Source organism: Bactrocera tryoni, chromosome 4 (assembly GCF_016617805.1).
Source record: "Bactrocera tryoni isolate S06 chromosome 4, CSIRO_BtryS06_freeze2, whole genome shotgun sequence".
NCBI classification, from domain to species: Eukaryota; Metazoa; Arthropoda; class Insecta; order Diptera; family Tephritidae; genus Bactrocera; species Bactrocera tryoni.
Window position 1 is genome coordinate 76,035,825 of NC_052502.1, and position 20,585 is coordinate 76,056,409.

At 38.1% G+C, this 20,585-nt stretch overlaps 3 protein-coding genes across 9 annotated transcripts in view; 1 reads left to right on the forward strand and 2 right to left on the reverse strand.

Annotated features, from left to right (window-relative positions):
• Positions 1 to 276: 276 nt before the first annotated feature.
• LOC120775066 (kinesin-like protein Klp10A) lies at positions 277 to 7,133 on the reverse strand. 5 transcript variants are annotated; one of them, XM_040105052.1, is made up of 5 exons: positions 7,068 to 7,133; positions 4,505 to 6,212; positions 2,263 to 2,509; positions 1,456 to 2,190; positions 277 to 1,395 (listed from the first exon to the last, which is right to left on the reverse strand). In XM_040105052.1, exons 2-5 carry the CDS (start codon positions 5,452 to 5,454, stop codon positions 1,075 to 1,077), a joined length of 2,253 nt encoding a protein of 750 aa, XP_039960986.1. In that variant the 5' UTR covers positions 5,455 to 6,212; positions 7,068 to 7,133; the 3' UTR covers positions 277 to 1,074. The 5 variants fall into 5 exon arrangements, with proteins under 5 accessions (XP_039960986.1, XP_039960985.1, XP_039960983.1 ...); XM_040105051.1 differs by lacking the exon at positions 7,068 to 7,133 and adding an exon at positions 6,978 to 7,062; XM_040105049.1 differs by lacking the exon at positions 7,068 to 7,133 and adding an exon at positions 6,831 to 6,893.
• A 109-nt stretch (positions 7,134 to 7,242) lies between these two features.
• On the forward strand, positions 7,243 to 9,450 carry LOC120775070. 2 transcript variants are annotated; one of them, XM_040105059.1, is made up of 2 exons: positions 7,243 to 7,942; positions 8,011 to 9,450. In XM_040105059.1, the coding sequence occupies exon 2, from the start codon at positions 8,040 to 8,042 to the stop codon at positions 8,934 to 8,936; it is 897 nt and encodes a 298-aa protein (XP_039960993.1). In that variant the 5' UTR covers positions 7,243 to 7,942; positions 8,011 to 8,039; the 3' UTR covers positions 8,937 to 9,450. The 2 variants fall into 2 exon arrangements, with proteins under 2 accessions (XP_039960993.1, XP_039960992.1); XM_040105058.1 differs by having other exon boundaries at positions 7,243 to 7,936.
• A 1,215-nt stretch (positions 9,451 to 10,665) lies between these two features.
• Positions 10,666 to 20,585, reverse strand: part of LOC120775071 (venom peptide Pc-like) — a 31,122-nt gene continuing 21,202 nt past the window's right edge. Inside the window, exons 3-6 of one of the 2 annotated variants that reach the window (XM_040105062.1) lie at positions 12,156 to 12,188; positions 11,119 to 11,360; positions 10,952 to 11,060; positions 10,666 to 10,890 (exon numbers count right to left, since the gene is read on the reverse strand). In XM_040105062.1, coding sequence (XP_039960996.1) covers positions 10,797 to 10,890; positions 10,952 to 11,060; positions 11,119 to 11,182 — 267 coding nt within the window. In that variant the 5' untranslated portion in view covers positions 11,183 to 11,360; positions 12,156 to 12,188 and the 3' untranslated portion in view covers positions 10,666 to 10,796. The remainder of the gene's footprint in view (positions 10,891 to 10,951; positions 11,061 to 11,118; positions 11,361 to 12,155; positions 12,189 to 20,585) is intronic. The other variant, XM_040105060.1, reaches the window with a different exon arrangement.

Consider the following 20,585-nt stretch of genomic DNA (forward strand, 5'->3'; position numbering starts at 1 on the left):
AACTACTTTTTGACAAAGTCTTCACTATTTTTGCGCATATTTGTAAAAGTTCTACGCGTAAAACGCTTTTTATATGCCACAGCGCACTGACACTTATACTACAACAACGTTGACGGGACAAAAACGCATACTATAATACTTGGATTCAGATATAAAATTCCTTAGTTTCAAGTTTTTTAATTTTTTTTTTGCATTTTGCACGTTTGAAGCTATGCAAGTATGTATGTATCTATGTATGTATATGTATAAACAATTTTAATTCAAAAAATAAATAGCTTAGAAAGGTAAAAGACGAAAAAATTATTATTAAAATTATAATAAGCATATTCAACTTCAACATCATTATCATCAACATTAAATCAACGTCTACGCGTATACAGCGTTAACAGCGCCCGCGTAGATTTGCCGTAATGGGCACGTGTGTGTGTGTGTGTTTGTGTTCAGAAATGAGTGACTGAGTATGAGCATGAGCGTGGGATGAATATGGAAAAGTTAATATGTATGTACGTATGAATAACTGGTTTGGGCAGTCAGCTGTGCGTGGTGAATATCAGTAAACTTACGATGAGAATGGCTGTTGCAAGCAACTGCTGATGTTTTTCAAAATAAATGTTTGGATGCGGTTGCAGATGTGAGCGTTTTATGTTTTTTCTTATATGCAAAACACCACAATTTACTTTTATGCCTATCACGTTTGTTACTTGCCACTGGAATAGGGTGTACAAATATAGTTTTTTGTTTTGTTTCCTTTTTCGCTTTTTGTGTTCGTAATGTGGGTGCGTTAGATTTAAGGAGTATTTTGTTTGTTTCATAGTTTATCTCTATATAAGTATAATCATTTAATTGCTGCTGTTGTTGCGCCTACATATTGTTGTTGCTGTTGTTCTTAAACATCATAATTGATTATTCTTCTCTTAATTCCTTGTTGCTATCCATACAGCACCGCTATGCTTGCTTGCTGGATGACAAATGTCTTCTTTTATATTAATACATTTATATATATGTTTTTGCTGCTGTTATTGTTGCTGTTATTTTTCTAAACAGTGCATTTTTTGCCACATATCAACTGTGCGTTTAACGCTTGCCGCCAGTCGGTTTAACGGTACACGATAACATCTCTTCCTTGGCCATTTTGGCACGAAAATCGGCCATCAAGTCTCGACAACTGGTTGCCAGTTCGGCAAGTTGTGTGAAAAGCGCCTCACCCTGCTTACAATAGGCATCCTGATCATAATCAACGTAATTGGTAAGATCATAGAGTCGCAATGATTCGGGCAAAAATTGTGAGAGAAAATCATTGACTAAACGATGTTGATCCACCACCATTTCTTCGGTTTGTTGCAAATCCGAAATGGCTGCGTGTTGCACCAGCAACTCGTCTGACATGTCGTGTTCCTGTATGTGAAGAATTGTTGTTAAAATGATGCCAAAGCATAGTAGTCATCAATTACTTACACTTAGTGACCGCAACAACGCCAAATCATTCTCCGAGATCTGTCCATTGTTTTTGTTATTATTATTATTGTTGTTAATGTTATGATTATGCGAACGATTATTCTGTACGACCATTTGATCTTCGTCCTCCTCCATTATGGCATGCTCACCATCACCTTCGCGCATCATATCTGGCATATCCTTGACCACAAGCTCCTTAACGCGATCCGCATAGCGTAATGTATTTAGCGTGTGTTCGCATGAACTCAAACCGGGCGATATCATCGCTATCATGCACGTCTTACTCTTCTCGCCAATAAATGAATCGCGCAATACTTGTGTCAACTTCGAAACACGGAATGGCAAGTGTGCCGATTGTTTACCCAAAGCACGTATACACTCTTTTAACGCGAGTAGTGATTTGTTAATCTCGGCGCCTTCCATGCGTGTCTGACGATTAGCAGATGATGTGTCGGCGCCACGTTCATTGCCAGCTAAATCGATAAATGAAAATTTGCCGTGTATTTTAGTTGAACCTGGCGGACGCAAGACAATCTGGAAAACGGCATGCGAACGCGACGAATTGGAGTTAGCCGACGTCTGCCCAGAGGTACGCGCGTTATTGCCATGCTGTATAAGTTTGAGCACTTCTTCGACGCTATCGACAACCTTTTCAGTCAAGCCCACAACCTGCACTTGTTGTTTGCCATCTTCGAGTACGCGCAACTTTTGCTTGTCAGAGAGCAAATCAAAAACCTATATGTACAGAAACGGTATATTAATATATTAGTATGAGTTTCTAAATGGTAAACAGTTTTCTCGCAATACCTTGCCACTATAGATTTCAAAGAAACTAGCGGACACAACCAAATTGAGCGTACGATAACGCGGACTTTTCAAATAAGTGAAAACGTCGCGTGCGGCCATTGCGTAAATGCCATTCTTGCAGTCCTGCACTTTACCATTGAACTCACCGCCCATGGTGTGCGTTTTGCCCGAACCCGTTTGGCCGTAGGCGAAACATGTCGCCATGCCGCCATCGAAAATTGTCTGAACCAAAGGTTTAGCAGTGTACCTGTTGAGGTATAAAAAAGGCGAATAGAAATTATGAGTAATGTGTTACAAGAAATATAATCCTAGACTATAGTAGCAAATATGCTTATTTTATCTCAATTTAACCTGCTTTCAGGAGGATTTGCTAGCAAATAATTCGCGAAAATCGCTATTGGCCACAAAAATGTATTAAGGTTATTTAAAAACTGACATTGTGGATGTCAAGTGCTGCACAAATATCAGATTGCTTTTGTTATCTTTTTAATCATAATTAACACTGATGTGTCAGACGATGAGAAGTGTTTCGCAATATAAATTTAACTGATAAGAATAAATAAAAGCGGCTTGTATATAGTAATAATGCAACAAATAGCAAATGAGTCACAAGTAACTTAGTAAATAGTTCGTTAATGTTCAACGTTTTTTACTTCAAATCAAATGGCAAATAGGGTTAGATTCTATGCAACCAATTGGATGCTCTTAAATTGTAACTCATGGAAACGGTTAATCGAAACCGATATGTCTAAGTAAATAAAAACAAAATAAAAAAAAATAGGTAAATTAGTATTAAATTGTCTTAGAAAGATTTATAATGTATGTGCATATGTGTACTGCCAAAAATTGCCGGCTGCGTACAAAATGTTTGGTTACATAGAAGCTTGACTTCATACAAACAATAATAACATTTATGACTAATGACCATTTCAACTGAAGACAAGCGTGTAGAGCAATTTTTGAGTTACCGAGGTACCAGCTATGCAAATACATAGAAACATATAGCAAATAGCAAACAAAATACATTTTTCGTATCAAAATTTGCCTCAAACTACGCTAATGGCTACTGATTTCGTTGCTCTTTTCGTTTTCCATGCAGCAAATTCAATAGCAACAATAACAAACTGTTTACGTTGCCAACAAAAGGCCTTAAGTTATAGTATATAGAACTGGTTAGAAGTGGTTTCAAGCGGTTGCCATGAAGTGTATACGAAGCGAATGAATGTGATGCAGAAATGACTGAAGTAAAAAACCACAAACAAAATGCCCTCCCAATAGGCGTAGTGCAACCCTATATAAAAAAAAAACTAAAAATCAAAAATAAAGATATTAACCTGGGTTGTACATATCCAAGCTTGCTTGTTGTTACAGGGGGGAAGTTTCGCAAGTAGTAAATTCATTTGACAAAACCGCAAATTCAAAACTACTTGCGTACAACTTCTTTGACAGCGCTGCAACCAAATATACGAAAATAGTGTTATATTTAAAGCTTTACAAAAAAGTAAATTTTCAATTCGTTTGAAACGTAAATAACGCAGAGCACTATGACTGACCGCCTTTCTTTATTTCACTTCATAGCTTCCTTAATCTGCTTTTTACTATCATTCTTGACTTTCACAACATACACTAACACGCCCTAAACGATCAGAGAAAATATCAACTGTCAAGAATACGCCAACGTTTGCCACATCTGCTCTCTGCTATTATTAAGATTTGGAAAATTCTCTAATACATTTAAACATTTTGTGTTTCATTAGTTTTCCTTGGCAATAAAGCAAGAAAGTGAAAAAAAAAATTGGAAGGCTTAGTGTCACAGTTGGTCGGTTGGTTAGTCAGCATTTATGGCATTAGTAAACAAAGAACATATGGAGTTCAGCACGACTTGAAATATATGCACACACACATACATACATACGTGCAAACAGACATCGGCAGTGACTGGTGGCTTGGCTGTTTGAGCAAAAGCGCTGGTGAAGTCAGTGATCCGGCCAGCTGGCAAGCCAAACAACTACACTTGCTACGTAACCTAACACACACTCTCAAATGTCTAAAAGCATTAAACAAAATCACGAAAGTTTGCAATTACAGTGAGCAATAGCAGCAACGTTGAAATAAAATGCCTTGCTAGCGCCAATGGCCGACTTGTAAAAAACGCTCAACTGCTGCCAAATAAGTGTTAGTAGGTAGAAGTTAAATATATTTACGTATAGGTACATGAGTGGTAGTTTATGTATGTACTCACTTGTAGACCATGGCATTGTCGCAGCGATCATCGAATGCGTAATCGAAACGGAATTTATGATTTTCGAGGAATTTCGTTAAATCGACCTTGTTGCGTGGCTCATGCACGATGAGCGTGTCCTTACGCGGCACTGAAATAACATCGATTTCCTTCCTTGTTATTTCTTTGCGGCTGAGCGGTCGCTTACGTACACATACTGTGATTTGGTGATCCTCATAGACTTGTCCGTCAACAAGTGGATTAAACTCTAAGGTGTTCTGATATTCACGTATCATTTGTGCGGTTTCCCAATTAGGATTTCCAGGGTCTTGATTCATGAGCGCATTTTTTTCCTCTTTAATTTCTGCTTGACGGGCACGCCGCTTTTCACGGTTCTCCTTCAGCCGTTCAACTTCTTTAACAACATAAGAACGACGTGCGCCTACATTGCCTGCCACTGAATTAGAAGCAATTGAAGAGGAGTTGCCGGCGCTGGTACTCATGGCAATACCACCGCCACCACCACTTCCACTGCCGCTAGCTGAGGCCAACCGTGTTGCATTATTAGTAGTGCGCGAGCGCACTATACCCGTTGTCGGTGGTGGTGGTATATTCTCCGAATGTTCAGAAACAGCGGACGATGAGAGTAGACTTGTGGCGTTGATGGTGGCTCGATTGGTACGATGTCCGATTGCGCCTTGCGTGGCATTGCGTGCAAGATTCATTGGCGCAGTTGCTTGTTTCTTCGGTTCAGGCGCGGCATTTTGTTCCGGTTCAGGATCTTGTAAGATTTCCGGATTCAAAGACAATATAGCATCCAATTCTACTTCTTTGCCTTTAGTTTCGCCACGTTCGTACCATTCCACGGTTATTGATTTGCCAGACTCGTTAATTTTCGACACTACTGCGGCGTGCACACGGCCATCTGTGCGCTTAATTTTAACGCTTTGCCCAACTGAAATATATTCCATTGTGGGAGTTGGAACTTGTCCACTTCTGCGACTGTGCAACTACAGCTAATCTTAAATGCTATTGCTTCTACGGCTTGGTTTGCGGCGTTCAATGTTTTCTTTTTTAATTTAGGGCTGTGGTGTGCACTTTTCAATGTAGTGGAGCGATTTTTTCTTCTTTTTTGATTTTCGTATGCTTTGAATGACTGCAAACGAAAGGGCACTTACTTGCTACATCAATTCGATTTCCGATATTTTTTAGCTTCTTGTTTGTGTCTTCTTACCAATGTATGTATTGAATTCTATATTTTTGTGTACTTTCTATAGGATTTAATTCGATTTTAACACCTCAGCGTGGGGGTTTCACTAAAAAATTTTTTCCGTTGTGACGATTACTCACTCACTAAGCTCGACTGTGCTTCTTTGGCAGCGGTTGTGTATGGCTTTTCAAGCAAGAAACAAAAGCAACGTAGACAATATAAACAGCTGCGCGGCGCGCGGTGATCCGGCGGAATTATTCACTCGTTGAATTGTTGCTCGTTTCCCAGTGTTCGTTCTTTCTCTTTTGTTTCTTTTTCTACTCTTTGCTGTGGTTGTTGTTACTTTTGCTAGTGCACAGTCTATTGTTGTTGGTGTTGCGCTAATTCGCTGCTGATTCGAAATTCAACTGTCATTCGAGACTCGAAGCGACGAATTGGCATTCGTTATCCGGTCTCTTTTTTCAGCAATTTCTTTAAATAATAGCTGTTATTTTATTTTTGTATTCCTCTCCGTATTCGCTGCCAGTGTTGTCAAATTCGAACCACACAATAACGTTGCAAATCAAGATTCGCAGTGGGGGATTTGTAAAAATTATGATAATGAAAAAGGAAGAAAATGCAATTAATGATTTTTTTTAAATCTTTTAATAAATTTTGATGCAAAATGCTAAAGAATTGTTTTCGATAAGCGAAACAGTTGTAGATTTTATTTTTAACTGACAAATATTTTCTTTCGACTGCCAAATATAAAAACTCTCTCATTTTACAAAAATTTGACACATAACTACAGTGTTGTTAAACGACTTTTAATGCGACATTTTTTAAATGAGTATTCTTATTGTTTAATAATTGATCAATTTTAAACATAAACTCAGGAATTAGCACTTTTTAATATTTCATGCTTGCATTGCATATTTTCGCCTAAAGAGTGTGAGTCTCTCATAATTATGTGTCTATGAAATGCCTTTCCGATGTCTTTCATTTCATACTGATTCACATCGCATTTTCAGCTGATTGACTATTCGCAATTGTACAATGCAAATACACCCTTAACTAATGCCGGAAGAGTAACATGTATATAGAAACCTTTTTTGCATAGTTTAGCTACTTGAATATTATTAAACAACTTTACCGCACCCAAAGCGTTGAATATTTGTCAGCAAGACTAGGATTTGAAAACTGCAATGACGGCATGCAGCAATAACAAGACGTTAGCAACGCCAGTCAAACAAAAAAACACGCATAACTATTTGTACGCTGCAGATTTATAATTTAAAAACCGACCTTTAAACAATGCAGTGTGCACTACCAAAGTCAATTACACATTTAAGTGTTTTTCTTATCTACTAAATCACCAAAATAACTAAAACTCACAATTAACAAATGATTTTTAACTTTATTATGACCAGATGTCACTGCAAATGTTGCGACGGTTATGGCTGACAAAAAATTAAGTGCACGAACAACTTCAAAAGCAATAACAACAAAACTGCATATGTGTGCGAAGTGACAGTTGGAGCGATTTGAGCGAAAATCGGAATCATTGCAAAGCCAAATAGTCAAATAATCAAATGTGTGAGAGAAAGGGTAGGCAGATGTAGTGGTGTGGATGAACGCATTGTATCAGCTGAGATCTTTTATTAGCGGAAAATGGAGAAAAAGATATGGACCAAATAACGTAATGCCAGATGGACTATCGAAATATATTTTCTGAAATTAGATACACTTTTATTAAGTCAACTACACGTAATGCATTTAAATATATACATTTACGTGTGAATATTATGTTAATATGCCAAAAAAATATAGTTATACATGATTCGTAATTTATGAAGTCGACAAGTCATTGCTTTGTTGATATTGTATATTACACTGCAACCCTGTGGCTAATGCATTCATACGCGCGCTTTTCGCCTTATCTCGAATTCTTTTTTCGTAGTTATTCGTAATCTTTTTCGTTGTGGCATTTTGACGTCTTTGTTTTGTGAAAGCATTCGCGCCGTTTTGGCAAACGCTCGTCCCCCCTGTATAGAATGTCTAAATACTGAATACTTCTGCTTTTTCACACACAATTTACGTTGCTTTTTTCACGCAATTGCGTTTTCCCCCACACGTTCGTAACGAAAATTCAGCAAAAAGAGTAAAAGTACCTGCGTGGAAGGCAAAACGAGAGCAACGAGCAGAAAATTTTCATTTCTCATTTTCAAGTGAATTGCATTGTTTTCTTTTTGCAAATTATAAACGTGAGTGTGAGTTTTTATTATCAAAACACAACGATATTATTGATAAAGTGTTTAATTTGTTGTTTTACGGGTAGCACACTTGCCACAAACCGTCACCAGCGATATGGATATCATGGACATACAAGCTGTAGAGTCCAAATTGAGTGACGTCACAGTGACCCCAATACCGCGTTCACAAGTACAAAATTTCTACAATTATCAGCAACAACGAGAGCAGCGTGAACAACAACCTCAAATACAAATCTCCGCCATTCACCATCCACCTCGTGATCGCAGTGGCGGTGCGAGTTCCAGTTCATCAAGCGCCACCACGGTGCTTGACCTGCATCACAGTGTGCTCGGCGGTGGTGGCAGTGGCAAAAGTAGTGGCAGCAGCGGGCGTGAACTGTATAGTAAGCGTGACCGTGACTATCATCAGCAATCCACAAGCACCTCAGCTGCTGCCGCAGTTGCAGCTCTACAGTACACACAACAATTGCAAGCGCAATTGGCGCTGCTGCAACAGCAATCGAATACTATCGCCTCACCCGCCTCGACGCAACGTGCTAGCCATAGTAGCGGCACTCCAAATAGTAGTGGTCGCAGTAATGCTATTGGTAGTGGCAGTAACATCGGTGTAGTTAATGTTGGAAACGGTGGTATGATTGTCGGTGGTGCGCTGGACGTTAGCAGCAATGCAGCGGCGATACTAAGCGCTGCACAATCGCAACTAAAGTACCCACAATCCACGTCCCCCGTCATAACTACACAAACATCGTCCAACATAACTACGCCGATGACTTCCACGGCCAATTTGCCTACGGCGGGCACGTCAGCGGCCAGCAACGGGCTGAGCAAGTATGCCCAATTGCTGGCAGTGATTGAGGAAATGGGACGTGATATACGACCCACATATACAGGTTCACGTAGTTCAACTGAGCGTTTAAAGCGCGGTATTGTGCATGCACGTATCCTGGTGCGCGAGTGCCTCATGGAAACAGAACGTTCAGCGCGTCAATGAGACATGGCGATTGATGAAGACGGCGGCGGCATAAGAGTAAACGACAGCCTTTGTCTGGGGAGCGATGGGTTAACTGCCGATAATAGTATGGACGGAAATGACGTAAACAGTGGTCGTGATGGCGCCGTTAAATAGTTTAATAGTTAGTTAGGATTTAGTTTAGTATAATTATGATGTGCGGATTTTCAGTGTTTACGAATCGATGAGACAGCTCAACATTTGTTTTCTTTATCTCAGCACGTATTCATTTCATTCTTACTTGAATTGATTCTTTATGTCTGTTTTTATTGCATGCAAATAATTTTTATAAACTGATAAATGAATTTGTGAGAATTGTGTACTGTCATCAAAGGAGGATAAGTGGTTAACATAGCCTTTTAGCTTTACAAAAGCGCGATCGTTCATGTTTCATTTCGTACAACTTATTAAGTTTTCCTCTTTTAATTATTATTATACAATAGTTTAAATACAAATGAATGTTTTAATTTATGATTTTAAAATAATTTAAATAAATTTCAACACAAAGTTTTATTTAAAATTATTCTGTTATTTTTTTATGCATTTTTAACGTTTTATTTTATTATATTGCAAAAATAGACTAGCTCAGGTTCCAAATATATTCAAATGCTGCAAAGCATACACATGCATATATGTACCTACATACATATATAGTACATGTTTACAGCCATATACAAATTTTTTTAGTAAAACCCAACAAATAGTAAAGTTTATAAACAATAAGTAGCAAAAATGTTATGTGATTTAACTAACAATATACATACTTAAAAAAATATGTGCATAGATACATATAAGCGTATATGTGTATGTATTTGCATCTACCCAGATTGTAAACTGCAACTATCATATGGATGCATGAATAAATGTATTGAAGCAAAAATATTTTATATTGCAAGAAAGTACTTCGTTAAATACAAAAACAAAATACATAAGTAACTAGTACTTAAAATTGTTGTAAACATATTATTAAATAGCTACTTTAGAATTTATTAAACGCAAATGACAACAAAATTGAAAACGCACAACAGGAAAATCGATAACACGATATGCAGCACGGTGGCGATCTCTAACAGAAACGATCAGCTGGTGCATTGATTGATTTATTTAAATTTAGTAATTGAATTAGTATTTAAAATAGTAAATTACTAATTCAATTACTTTATAACGTCAGTTAACAGTGTATAAAACCAAATATAGTTATTACCTCAACAGCAAGTAGGGAATTTCAGAATTCAAAAGTACAGGGTGTTAAATATTAATTGAAATTTGGAATATAAACATTTCCGTTGCGCGGCGGAAGCGAAAAATATAATAAGTGGCATACATAAAACGACTTTTACGTGCATATACAGTAGAAAACAACCACGTTAAGACATTAGGGAATAGGCTACTGTATGGGATTTTATTAAACTCAAAACATTTAGTGAACATTAGCCGAAAATATTAGTAAGTAACACATACATGTATACGAGTTTCTACCCAAAATTATTGTACACAAGTAAATAATTGCATAACTACATAATGTTTATAGTAAAAAAAAATAAAAAAAAATGGTAAGAATAAATAGAAAATGTGTATTAATGGCGGAAATAACCCTCAACACTTAGTATGGTTAAATAAGTCTTCTAAGCAGCGGCTATGTGGACAAACAACAAAAACACTGTATTAATACAAAATACTAATTAACGGTGATTTTAACTGCGCATAATAATTTAAAGGTTATGTTCGGTTTTATTCCTTGATATTTTAAGTGCTAATTATTTAACATATATAAACATAAATCTTTTTAAATTAACATATTTTTTAAAGAATTTCCTTATCTTAAATGCCCACTAGACTCATTTAGCAATCGTGTCGTTTACAACAATCTGGATAGGGTTTGCTGTTATCTTGTGGTATCGTCTTGCAGTTCGGCGGTGGCAGGGACTCTGCGCAGCTAAAAGGTAAACGTACAATATTATTTAAGAATTCTTGAAAAAATATAAAATATATTTTACCTCTTCGCTGATATGCTGCCTTCAGCATCACAATGGTAAATCGCGCATTCGCCAGGATTCTCGAAGCTTTCACCAATAGTAAACTGACGATCGCCGAATTCGCAGTCAGCTGTTTAAGTGCAAAAATATTTCGATAAATCGCCAATTAGCATATTACTGTAACTTACCTGCCCGATCAAGGTCACAACAGAGTAGTAGAATAGCTGCGACTAAGAGAGGCTGCAACGCCATTACTCATGCGCAGTAGCAATGAATGTCTGAGCGGCACAAAGTACAATAAGAAACTGTGCGATTTGCGTTAGCTACTTTGCCTTTATGTTTAAAAATCAATTTGCATATTTAAAACGTCGATCTTTAACATTTGAACAAGGTAGTGCAAGCGAAGAAGTCTAGGCGAGTTTAATTTATACTAGAATAAAAAGAAATAATTTTACACTTGTGTGCAATTTAATAGCTTTTGCAGCTGTGAAATTACCATCAAATTGCAAATACTATAAAAACAAGAAAAAACGTTAACTTCGGCTGCACCGAAGCTAATATACCCTTCACAGGTGCGTTTCTTTTAGTAACTATGTGTTCAGTCTGTATGGAAGCTATATGCTATAGTTAACCGATCTGAACAATTTCTTCGGAGATTACGTTGTTGCCTTAGAAAATAATCTGTACCAAATTTGGTGAAGATACATTGTCAAATGTGAAAGTTTTCCATACAAGAACTTGATTCTGATCGTTCAGTTTGTATGGTAGCTATATGCTATAGTTAACCGATCTGAACAATTTCTTCGGAGATTACATTGTTGCCTTAGAAAATAATCTGTACCAAATTTGGTGAAGATACATTGTCAAATGTGAAAGCTTTCCATACAAGAACTTGATTCCGATCGTTCAGTTTATATGGTAGCTATATGTTATAGTGGTCCGATATCGGCTGTTCCGACAAATGAGCAGCTTCTTGAAGAGAAAATGACGTTTGCAAAATTTCAAAAGGATATCTTAAAAACTGAAGGACTAGTTTGTATATATACAGACGGACGGACGGACGTACAGACAGACAGACGGACATGGTTAAATCGACTCAGCTCAACGTACTGATCACTTATATACATATATACTTTATAGGGTCTCCGATGCTTCTTTCTGGGTGTTACAAACATCGTGACAAACTTAATATACCCTGTTCAGGGTATAAAAATGTATAACCAACCTGTTTATGTTAATATTCTTTACGGCATTATCGCTGTTAAACAAACAAGAAATTACAGTTAATTTTTACAAAGGAGCAATCAAAAGATAAATAACTGCAATTTAATTTTTTCAGTATTTTTAAATAACAATGACATAGACATACAAGAAAACAATTTTTATAGAAAAAATTTAAAAAATGAAGTTATAAAAAGTTCGATTACGATGGTCAAACACTGTAAACAATTTCCAAAAGTTTTTAAGCAAAGATGGTTGGTGCTGGTTATATTATCGGACAAATACACGAAAAAAACACTCTCTAAATGAGATTATGATGAAAAAAAGCCTTCAATTTTCATTCTCCTCTGCCTTCCTAATCTAATCTTCCCAGGAAGGGGGTTTCAACAGCTAAATTAAGCAAATCGTTTTCCAGACCGCGCCTAGCGTTACATATCGAATTCAACTCACTTTCCTTCGACCGGAGCACAAATAGTGCCAATGCACTTTGTTGTTGTTTTTATTCAACGCGTTTAGACTTTCTTGCGCAAATGCATGCATACCAACATATGTGTGTGCATAGTTGCAAGATAGTGTATGTAACTTTGTATGCGTGAACCGTTAACCTGGACTTACGAACGCTGTTACTTTATTTGCTTTGTTTCTGATTGGGTTTTTGAGTTTGTATGCGAGTGTCTGAAACATATTGAGGAAAACGAGCCTCAATGGCAGCGTCAACACGCAGTCGCGCAGCCATACGTTCGCGCGTCGCGTCCCTCTTAACGGCCAGCTGGACTTAATGCATTTTTACAAATCACAAAAGCGTAAAATTCGAAAGTTTTCGCTTTGTTTTCCGCTAATGTTGCCATTGCTGCCGCACTGCACTTTACCCATATTATTTACAATTTGTTAGTGCTACCACTTCATTGTTGTTTTGTAACTAATTTCTTTATTTTATTTTAATTTTTTATTAACGCTCCGTGCGTGACGCCATTACATTCGCATTTTCGTTGCCAATGTACCACCAAACGAAACTTTCGCACTTTTGCGTATCGTGAGTCCTTAAGGAATTCTGGCTTAGTTGTTTCGAAAATCGTGAGTATCGTCTGAGTTTGCATTTTAAAAGCTTGAGTTCAAGTTAGCTCACTTTCGATCTTTAGAAGAGATGCGACCAATGAGCTTTTTGTTTACATTTAGCAAAGTCCACAACCTTTGTTTACATTTAGTCAAGACAACAACCTTTGTTTACATTTGGGGTCATTGACCCTTTTGTTTACATTTTAAGGGGTCACTGAACTTTGTTTACATTTTATGAGGTCAGTGACCCTTTTGTTTACACTTTGTTTAGATACCCCTTTGTTTAGATTTTGTGGAGTCAATGAACTTTTTATTAACACTTAGCTAAGATAAAAACCTTTAATTACATTTGGCGTCATTGACCCTTTTGTTTGCTTTTTATAGGGTCACTTTGTTTACAATTTGTCGAGGTCATTGACCCCTTTGTTTAAATTTTATGGGTTCAAAGAACTTTTCGTTAACATTTAGCCAAGACAACAACCTTTGTATACAGCCCTTGTTTACATTTAATCATGCCAGCAACCGTTTAATGTTGGAGGCTAAATGTAAGTACCAATTGTTGGTCGGTATGAGGTCTTGACATCGCTAAAGGTCAATGACCGCCGAAAGGGTCGCATAGACAAACTCCTCGTTCGTCATTTCTCCTACTTGGCCAGCTGGACCTAAGGCATTTTAACAAATAACAAAAGCGTAAAATTCGAAAGCTTTCGCTTTGTTTTCCGCTGATGTTGCCATTGCTGCCGCACTGCAATCTACCCATATTATTTACAATTTGTTAATGCTACCACTTCATTGTTGTTTTGTAACTAATTTCTTTATTTCGTATAGTTTTATTTTATTTTTTTATTCACGCTCATTGCGTGCTACCATTGCAATCGCATTTACGCCGCCGCCGAAATTATAGACGCCGCGTATCATTACAACCAGTGAAAGCTTTTGCACCCACATTAGACAACACAGCGCTTATTGTAATCGCTGCGGTAGCTGGCGTCGAAGTAGTTGGCGGCTGACAAACTGTCCGATCAATCGACGTAATATCAGCTTCGACGCTGGCCGCAATGTTGCAACTTGTGCGTGACGCATTGCGTAAAAGCGCTGAGTTGATGATAAGTAAAAATAAACAAAAACGCACACACAAGCCCGCATACCTAAGGAAGAAGAAAAGGTACGGAACGGTTATGGGAATGTGCACTGTGTGAACCATAATGGACAACTGGGCGTTGAATTGATGCGTAGTGGGAAGTTGTTACGCATAAAACGCAACAAAAATTATGTGAGTACCGAAAGAAAATAGATGTATTGGCATTTCTCTGGAAAAATACGCATACGGAAATCGATTCGAGATGTCTTTAAATGTTGTGTGACAAACATAGTTGAATAAGATCTGATATGCCGGTTGTTTGGGTTGTTGAAGCGACGAAATATTTGGTCGAACGATTAATTCCATATTTTACGGTCAACAACTAATGAGATTCAGTTGTTGCAGCAATCGAAAAAACGGCCAGAACTAATCAACAGAAAGGGCTTCGTCTTCCATCAGGACAACGCTAAGCCATACACATCTTTGATGACTCGGCAAAAACTGGGAGAGATTGACTAGGAAGTTTTGATGCATCCATCATATAGCCCTGCCCTTGCACCATCGGACTACCATTTGTTTCAATCAATGCAGAACTCCCTTAATGAAGTAAAGTTGGCTTCAAGAGAAGTCTGTGAAAATTATTTGTCGCAGTTTTTCGCCGAGAAACCAGAAAAGTTTTACAGAGTTTGTCCGGAAAGTAATAGGACTGAGTTGAGCGTTTGCATACCGGCCTTGGTTAGGAAGCTGTTCACAAGAAAGGCGTTGTCGTGGTGCAACTTCAAATCGGCTGCGATGTCTTGTCGGACCCGATTGACCCTTCGTTTGAGTGTCTTGAGGACTTCCACGTAAAACTTAGTGTGGACGGTTTATTCAGGAGAAACAAATTCATGGTGGACGATGTCTTTGATGTCAAAAAAGACAATGAGCATAGTTTTCACTTCGGATTTGCTCATTAGCGAACTCTTACCGGCCCTCCAAAAATGCCTGCTGCCACCGAAACACACCATTTCTTCATAAAGCAACATCTGGGTAAGCCATATCAAACGTCTCTGTAGCTGATTTACTGAGTTTCACACAGAATTTAATAACGTACCTCTGCTTTGACGAACGCTGCATTTTCGGCTTGCACCACTCACAGAAACACGTCGCGCGAAAATGTTTGTACTGACACTCCAGGTGCTCGGAGACAACTGACCAGTCGCTCGTTCGTTGGCTAGAAACACTCTCTACCGAATCCATTCGGTGCTCGCACGCTCCGAAGTACAGTCGAGGCGGAAAGTCAGTCCTATTACTTTGCGGACAAACCCTGTATGTACTCATCTACTTCTATGTAAACAAATTTAAAATTTAGCATTGAGGAATGTGAAACTCGCCATCAATGCCACAAAAAACTCTCTTTCCAAAAATAAACCGCAAATTCGCTGCACGTTCTATAGAAATGTAAATAAAAGCACACACGCTCATACGAAAAAAGTAATGCTAACATTTTTCAAATGGAAATTCATGTAATTTTCAAGCTACATATCGTCAACTAAAATGCAAAATAACGTAACATCACTTTTCATAAATTTTCAAGCGAAGAAAACAATACAAAAGAAATCACTCAAATTGAAATTTGAGATTTGGTTACAAAATGGTTATATATTGGTTATCGAATGGTTATCCTATACACATATTGAAACAAAATTTGAGTTTTGGTTATAAAATGTTTATTATATCTGACAGAGATTTTCGATTTTTTTATGATATGTTGTTTTACATTTTAGGCGACGATATTCAATTGTAAATCTAAATTAATTTCCAAAGGAATTATTCAAAGTACACAAACACACACAAGTAAACAGAAAAGCAAATTGCAAGCTTTCGAGTGAAGTGTGCCAGTGACGAGCAAAGCAATGAAGTCAACGCCAGCACTGCCACCGTTGTTTATAGCAGATAAAATACAACAACAAAAATAAAGAAGAAACAAGCAAATAATGACTTGACATCTGAATAGCAGCCTCGCATCTGCTCTTATAAGCAATTCACGTTTTTAGTCCAAATTAACCGTTTAAAGCATTTGAATGCGGCGGCGCAGCTGCGCAGTGAAAATTTGCAACAAATATGCACAGTAGATAGTATAACAAATGGAGATTTGAATGTTTTTAGATGCTATCGCAATTTTTGGTAAACAAAATATTATGCATGCACGTCTATATATACATATATGTACATATGTACATACATGTACCTGCGCACACGAATTACAACCGAAAGTGTCACCTGCAGTCAGTCAATTTAAGCATTTTTATAGGTTTGTCCAATTTTTTAATATTAATTATTAATTTTTGTTCGTATTTTATTTTGGACTTGTCTTGTTTATTTTATTGCTGTTTTGTTGTGAAACTATAACAAGTCTTTGCCATTCATTCATTTGCAATTCGGTTTTCATGGACATTTAGTCAAAACAAGCTTAACTTGTTCTTCAGTTTTTTAGATTAAGGAAAAAAAAAATGCAAAAAATTAAAAGAGTTAAAAAAATACTAAAAAGTCGTAAATATAGGGTAGTCGAAAAAGTTTTTTCGCATTTCTAATCAAATTTCAACTTATGTATTTTTTTATATTCATAATGAACTTTAATGACCATTGTTGTGCTACACGAACAAATATGCACCATTTTGGTCGACCACTTTTTGCCATTTTTGCTCTAGAGACTTTACTCCATCAGTTTCAAACTTTTCTGGTTTCTCGGCGAAAAACTGTGATAAGTAATTTTTACAGGCTTCTCTTGAAGCCATTACTCCATTAAGGGAGTTCTGCATTGCCCGAAACAAATGGTAGTCCGATGGTGCAAGATCAAAGCTATATGGTGGATGCATCAAAACCTTCCAGCCAAGCTCTCCGAGTCATCAAAGATGTGCGTGGTCTAGCGTTGTTTCTGTTGATCAGTTCTGGCCGTTTTTTTCGATTACTTGCTTCAATCTCATCAGTTGTTGACAGTAAAATGTAGAATCAATTGTGCTACCAGACTGAGCAGCTCATAGTGGATGATTAGTATCCCATTCCACCAAACACTCAGCATAACCTTTCGAGGCGTCAATCCTGTTGACGGTCCATTAAATTTTTCACAGACAATTCCTGTGGTAACCAAACATCGAGCTTCTTTTTGTAGCTAGTCTTTCTTAAATGGTTCAAAAGCGTTTGATGATGAATGCTAAGTTCCTTAGCAATGTAATGGCTGCTTACGTGATGGTCCCGGTCAATCTTTTCCATAATTTTATGGACTTTTTCAACAATAGGTCGACCGGAGTGAGATGCATCTTCCACATCGAAATTTCCAGAACGGAAGCGACGAACCATTGTTGTGCTACACGAACTGTCCGAAGTGTATGGTATCCGTAGACGCTCAAAAAATTATGAACAAGGAAATGCTTGCGCCCTTAACCAGAGTTAATAAATGTTTTACGCTTCAATCACAAGCAGTCAAGCCCTACTTCACGCTATGTGGCGGCGATTTATGTTAATATTTTCAGAAATGAATTTCACGCCAAAAATGTAGGAAATGCGCAGCGTGCACTCTCCTCTTCGCCACACCTTACTTGCATTCAGTCATCTTTAAATCGAGGAGACAGCAGCGCTGCAGCTGCAGGTGGGTTTGCAAAGCGGCATTAAACGCTAGCGGCTATTTCCAGCTTTTCTACAGACAATTTTTTATATGTTATGTAGATACGAACAGGTTTGGTCGGTTGCATACTTTGTACGATATTTTTACTGCTTTTTTCCTTTGAAGTCTCAAGCGACTTATTGGCACATCGTCGTCGCCGACATCCGATCCAGTTCAGTTCAGCGCGACGTTGACATATACTACACACAAAACTCGTCATCAGCTTCAGTGCTGGCGGCACGACGATCATGATAGCTTTTATCAACCACAAGCGTACATATATCGAGCATAATTTTCCATAGCGCTGCGGCGCGGACTCATGCCGCATTGCAGTTGGGTCAGCACGTACGGAATGTGGTTCCAGCGAATTTAGCGCAGCGAAAGAAAAATAAATGTAGAAAAATGTATAAAATAGTAGCTGTAATTTTGTCGCAAATCTGCGCAGATGCTGCCAATATCATCCGCATACGCTCACATACGCGCTTAGTCCAGTCCGCGCTGCTGAAACTCGTTGTGGATGCGCGCGCTTTTTGTTAGACGCTTCAATGGACACATCAATAGTAGTCGAGGCGGGTCCGCTCTTTGTCGTTAGTCGTATTGAAGCGCTGGAATGTGGTAATGCCATCGGTAGCCGCCGACAGTAACAACAGTGGCACTGGAGACTTGTTTAGCATCCTCAGTTGCATGCTGCGCATTGTTCAATTCAGCAACTCAGCAGCGCTGCGAAATTGTTTGCCTCAGGTGTTTGTTGAGAAATTATTATTGATGTTTAGATAATTTCAAATTTGCCGCTGTGCAAATGAAAAAGATTTGTGAATAATTTGCGTTGCTGCTTTTGCAGCCACAAATTTATCGAAGACGTAACGTTTCTGGCATAAAAAATATATACCACATATATGCAAAGAAAATTTTATGCAGAAATTTAGAAAATTTCTTCTGTGAGGTACTTGTAAAATAATGTTTTATGTAGAAAAAAGTTTCGAAGAAAAGACTGGACATGCGCAATTGGCGCAGTTTAGTACTATTGTTGCTTAAGGAACGGAAGTTTTTCAGTTGCATGCTTTTACTCCCGACGTAGAGAGATAGATAAAGCGCTTTTTTTGGTTGAGACCTCGAAGAGAAAAATGAAATCATCCAGTATATTTCAGTTGTTTTGAGACGTCTTAAGATTTTTGGGATCCTCCATTCCACGGATAACCCCCAAAGAAGCAGAAAGCATGATTAAAGCTTGGTAAATCTTAATTCTATAATAAGTTATCACAATTGCTAAATAAGGTTGTACATATTAGTAGAATACGACAAAAAAGAAGCAGTCAGTGATATGTGTTTCACTCTCTTCGACCTTTCAACATTTAAGTTACTGTTGCAGCCAAACGTTCCAATGCAGTAACTATCCCCTTGGAAAATTCTCTCTCGATTACGGGGAGATCGTTCAAGAAAACTTTACTGGACCAACCATAGATCTCTTCGATCCTGGTTGCCTAAGAATTTTAGGTCTTGAGTATCGAGAACTACTTGGAGTTTTTAGAAGAACTGATGAGCCTATGTGGAAGCTCGATGGAATAATGAAGATTGCAACAACGCGCTGCGTGTTCTAAAAATATTTGCTAAGTAGAGCCTAGATACCAGTGCGGCTTATCATTTCCCGCATCATTTGCGTGTGAAAACACAATTTGCCAATCCACAAATCAAATAACATTCATTAACCACATCAATACATTGAAATATGGTATTGCCTTGACTGACTAACGACGCTGTAACGTTAGAGGTCAGAGACACCACACAAAACAAATAGAAAACACCACAGAAGGCGTAATTTTCCCACCAACAAGCTGTCAATCAATGAAACCACAAATATTCTATTGCGACCGCAAACGACGGGAAGCCAAATGGCAAATAGAAGTTGCGACTTGAAGCGACGAAGTTGCGATTTGAGCTTGCAATTGAAATTCAGTCAAGTCACACGAACCAATTGGAGCCCACAGTTAGCAACTAAGCGCTAACTGCACAAAAGCGCTAGAATTTCTTACACCATCAACAAGGTGACGGAACCACTGAAGCTTGGCAGGGCTGCCGTACATTAGACAATGAATATTGAACACGCTTACATACATATGTGTATGACGTATGGAGTGCGTTCTTGACGAGCCCAAGACTTGCTGTATCATTGAAAGAAAGCAACTGGCCGCTTCAGTTGTTATTTACTTGCAAAAGCAACTGTTAATCGAAAGACCGTTGTTTGACAGTGGGACTGAATGGATGATTGACTAGCTGACAAACAGACAGACGGACGCGCGGCTAAAGAAGCACAGAAGTAAGCAATGAAGCGAATACTGATAAAGAAAATCGTAACAAAACAATTCACACTGCGTCGGGTGAGGTAAAGAAACAAGAGTAGTTCGCGGCTGCAAAGTACGTAAGCGCGTTGAGTTGGACGCAGAAGCTGCAGACGAACACAAAAATTGTAAAGTCACGCGCAAGCGACTAACGATTTGCGAGTATGGTTGTTGTTGCTGTGGTCGAACGATGCACCGCTGCAATTATTGATATTTTGTCAACACTGAATGACAGCCCACAATAGCAACAGCAACTGCAACAACAACAATGGTTTTGTAATTGAAAAGCGCTACAATGCGAAGATCGTGCAGGCGCAA

What these genes read in the sequence shown, in the direction of transcription:
- LOC120775070 (XM_040105059.1), top strand. Translation starts at nt 8,040, where the DNA reads ATGGATATCATGGACATACAAGCTGTAGAGTCCAAATTGAGTGACGTC.
- LOC120775066 (XM_040105052.1), bottom strand. Translation starts at nt 5,454, where the DNA reads ATGGAATATATTTCAGTTGGGCAAAGCGTTAAAATTAAGCGCACAGAT. An exon ending in GACAATGCCATGGTCTACAA is followed by an intron (nt 2,510 to 4,504) that starts GTGAGTACATAC and finishes ATACCTCAACAG; the next exon opens with GTACACTGCTAAACCTTTGG. An exon ending in TTGAAATCTATAGTGGCAAG is followed by an intron (nt 2,191 to 2,262) that starts GTATTGCGAGAA and finishes CTGTACATATAG; the next exon opens with GTTTTTGATTTGCTCTCTGA.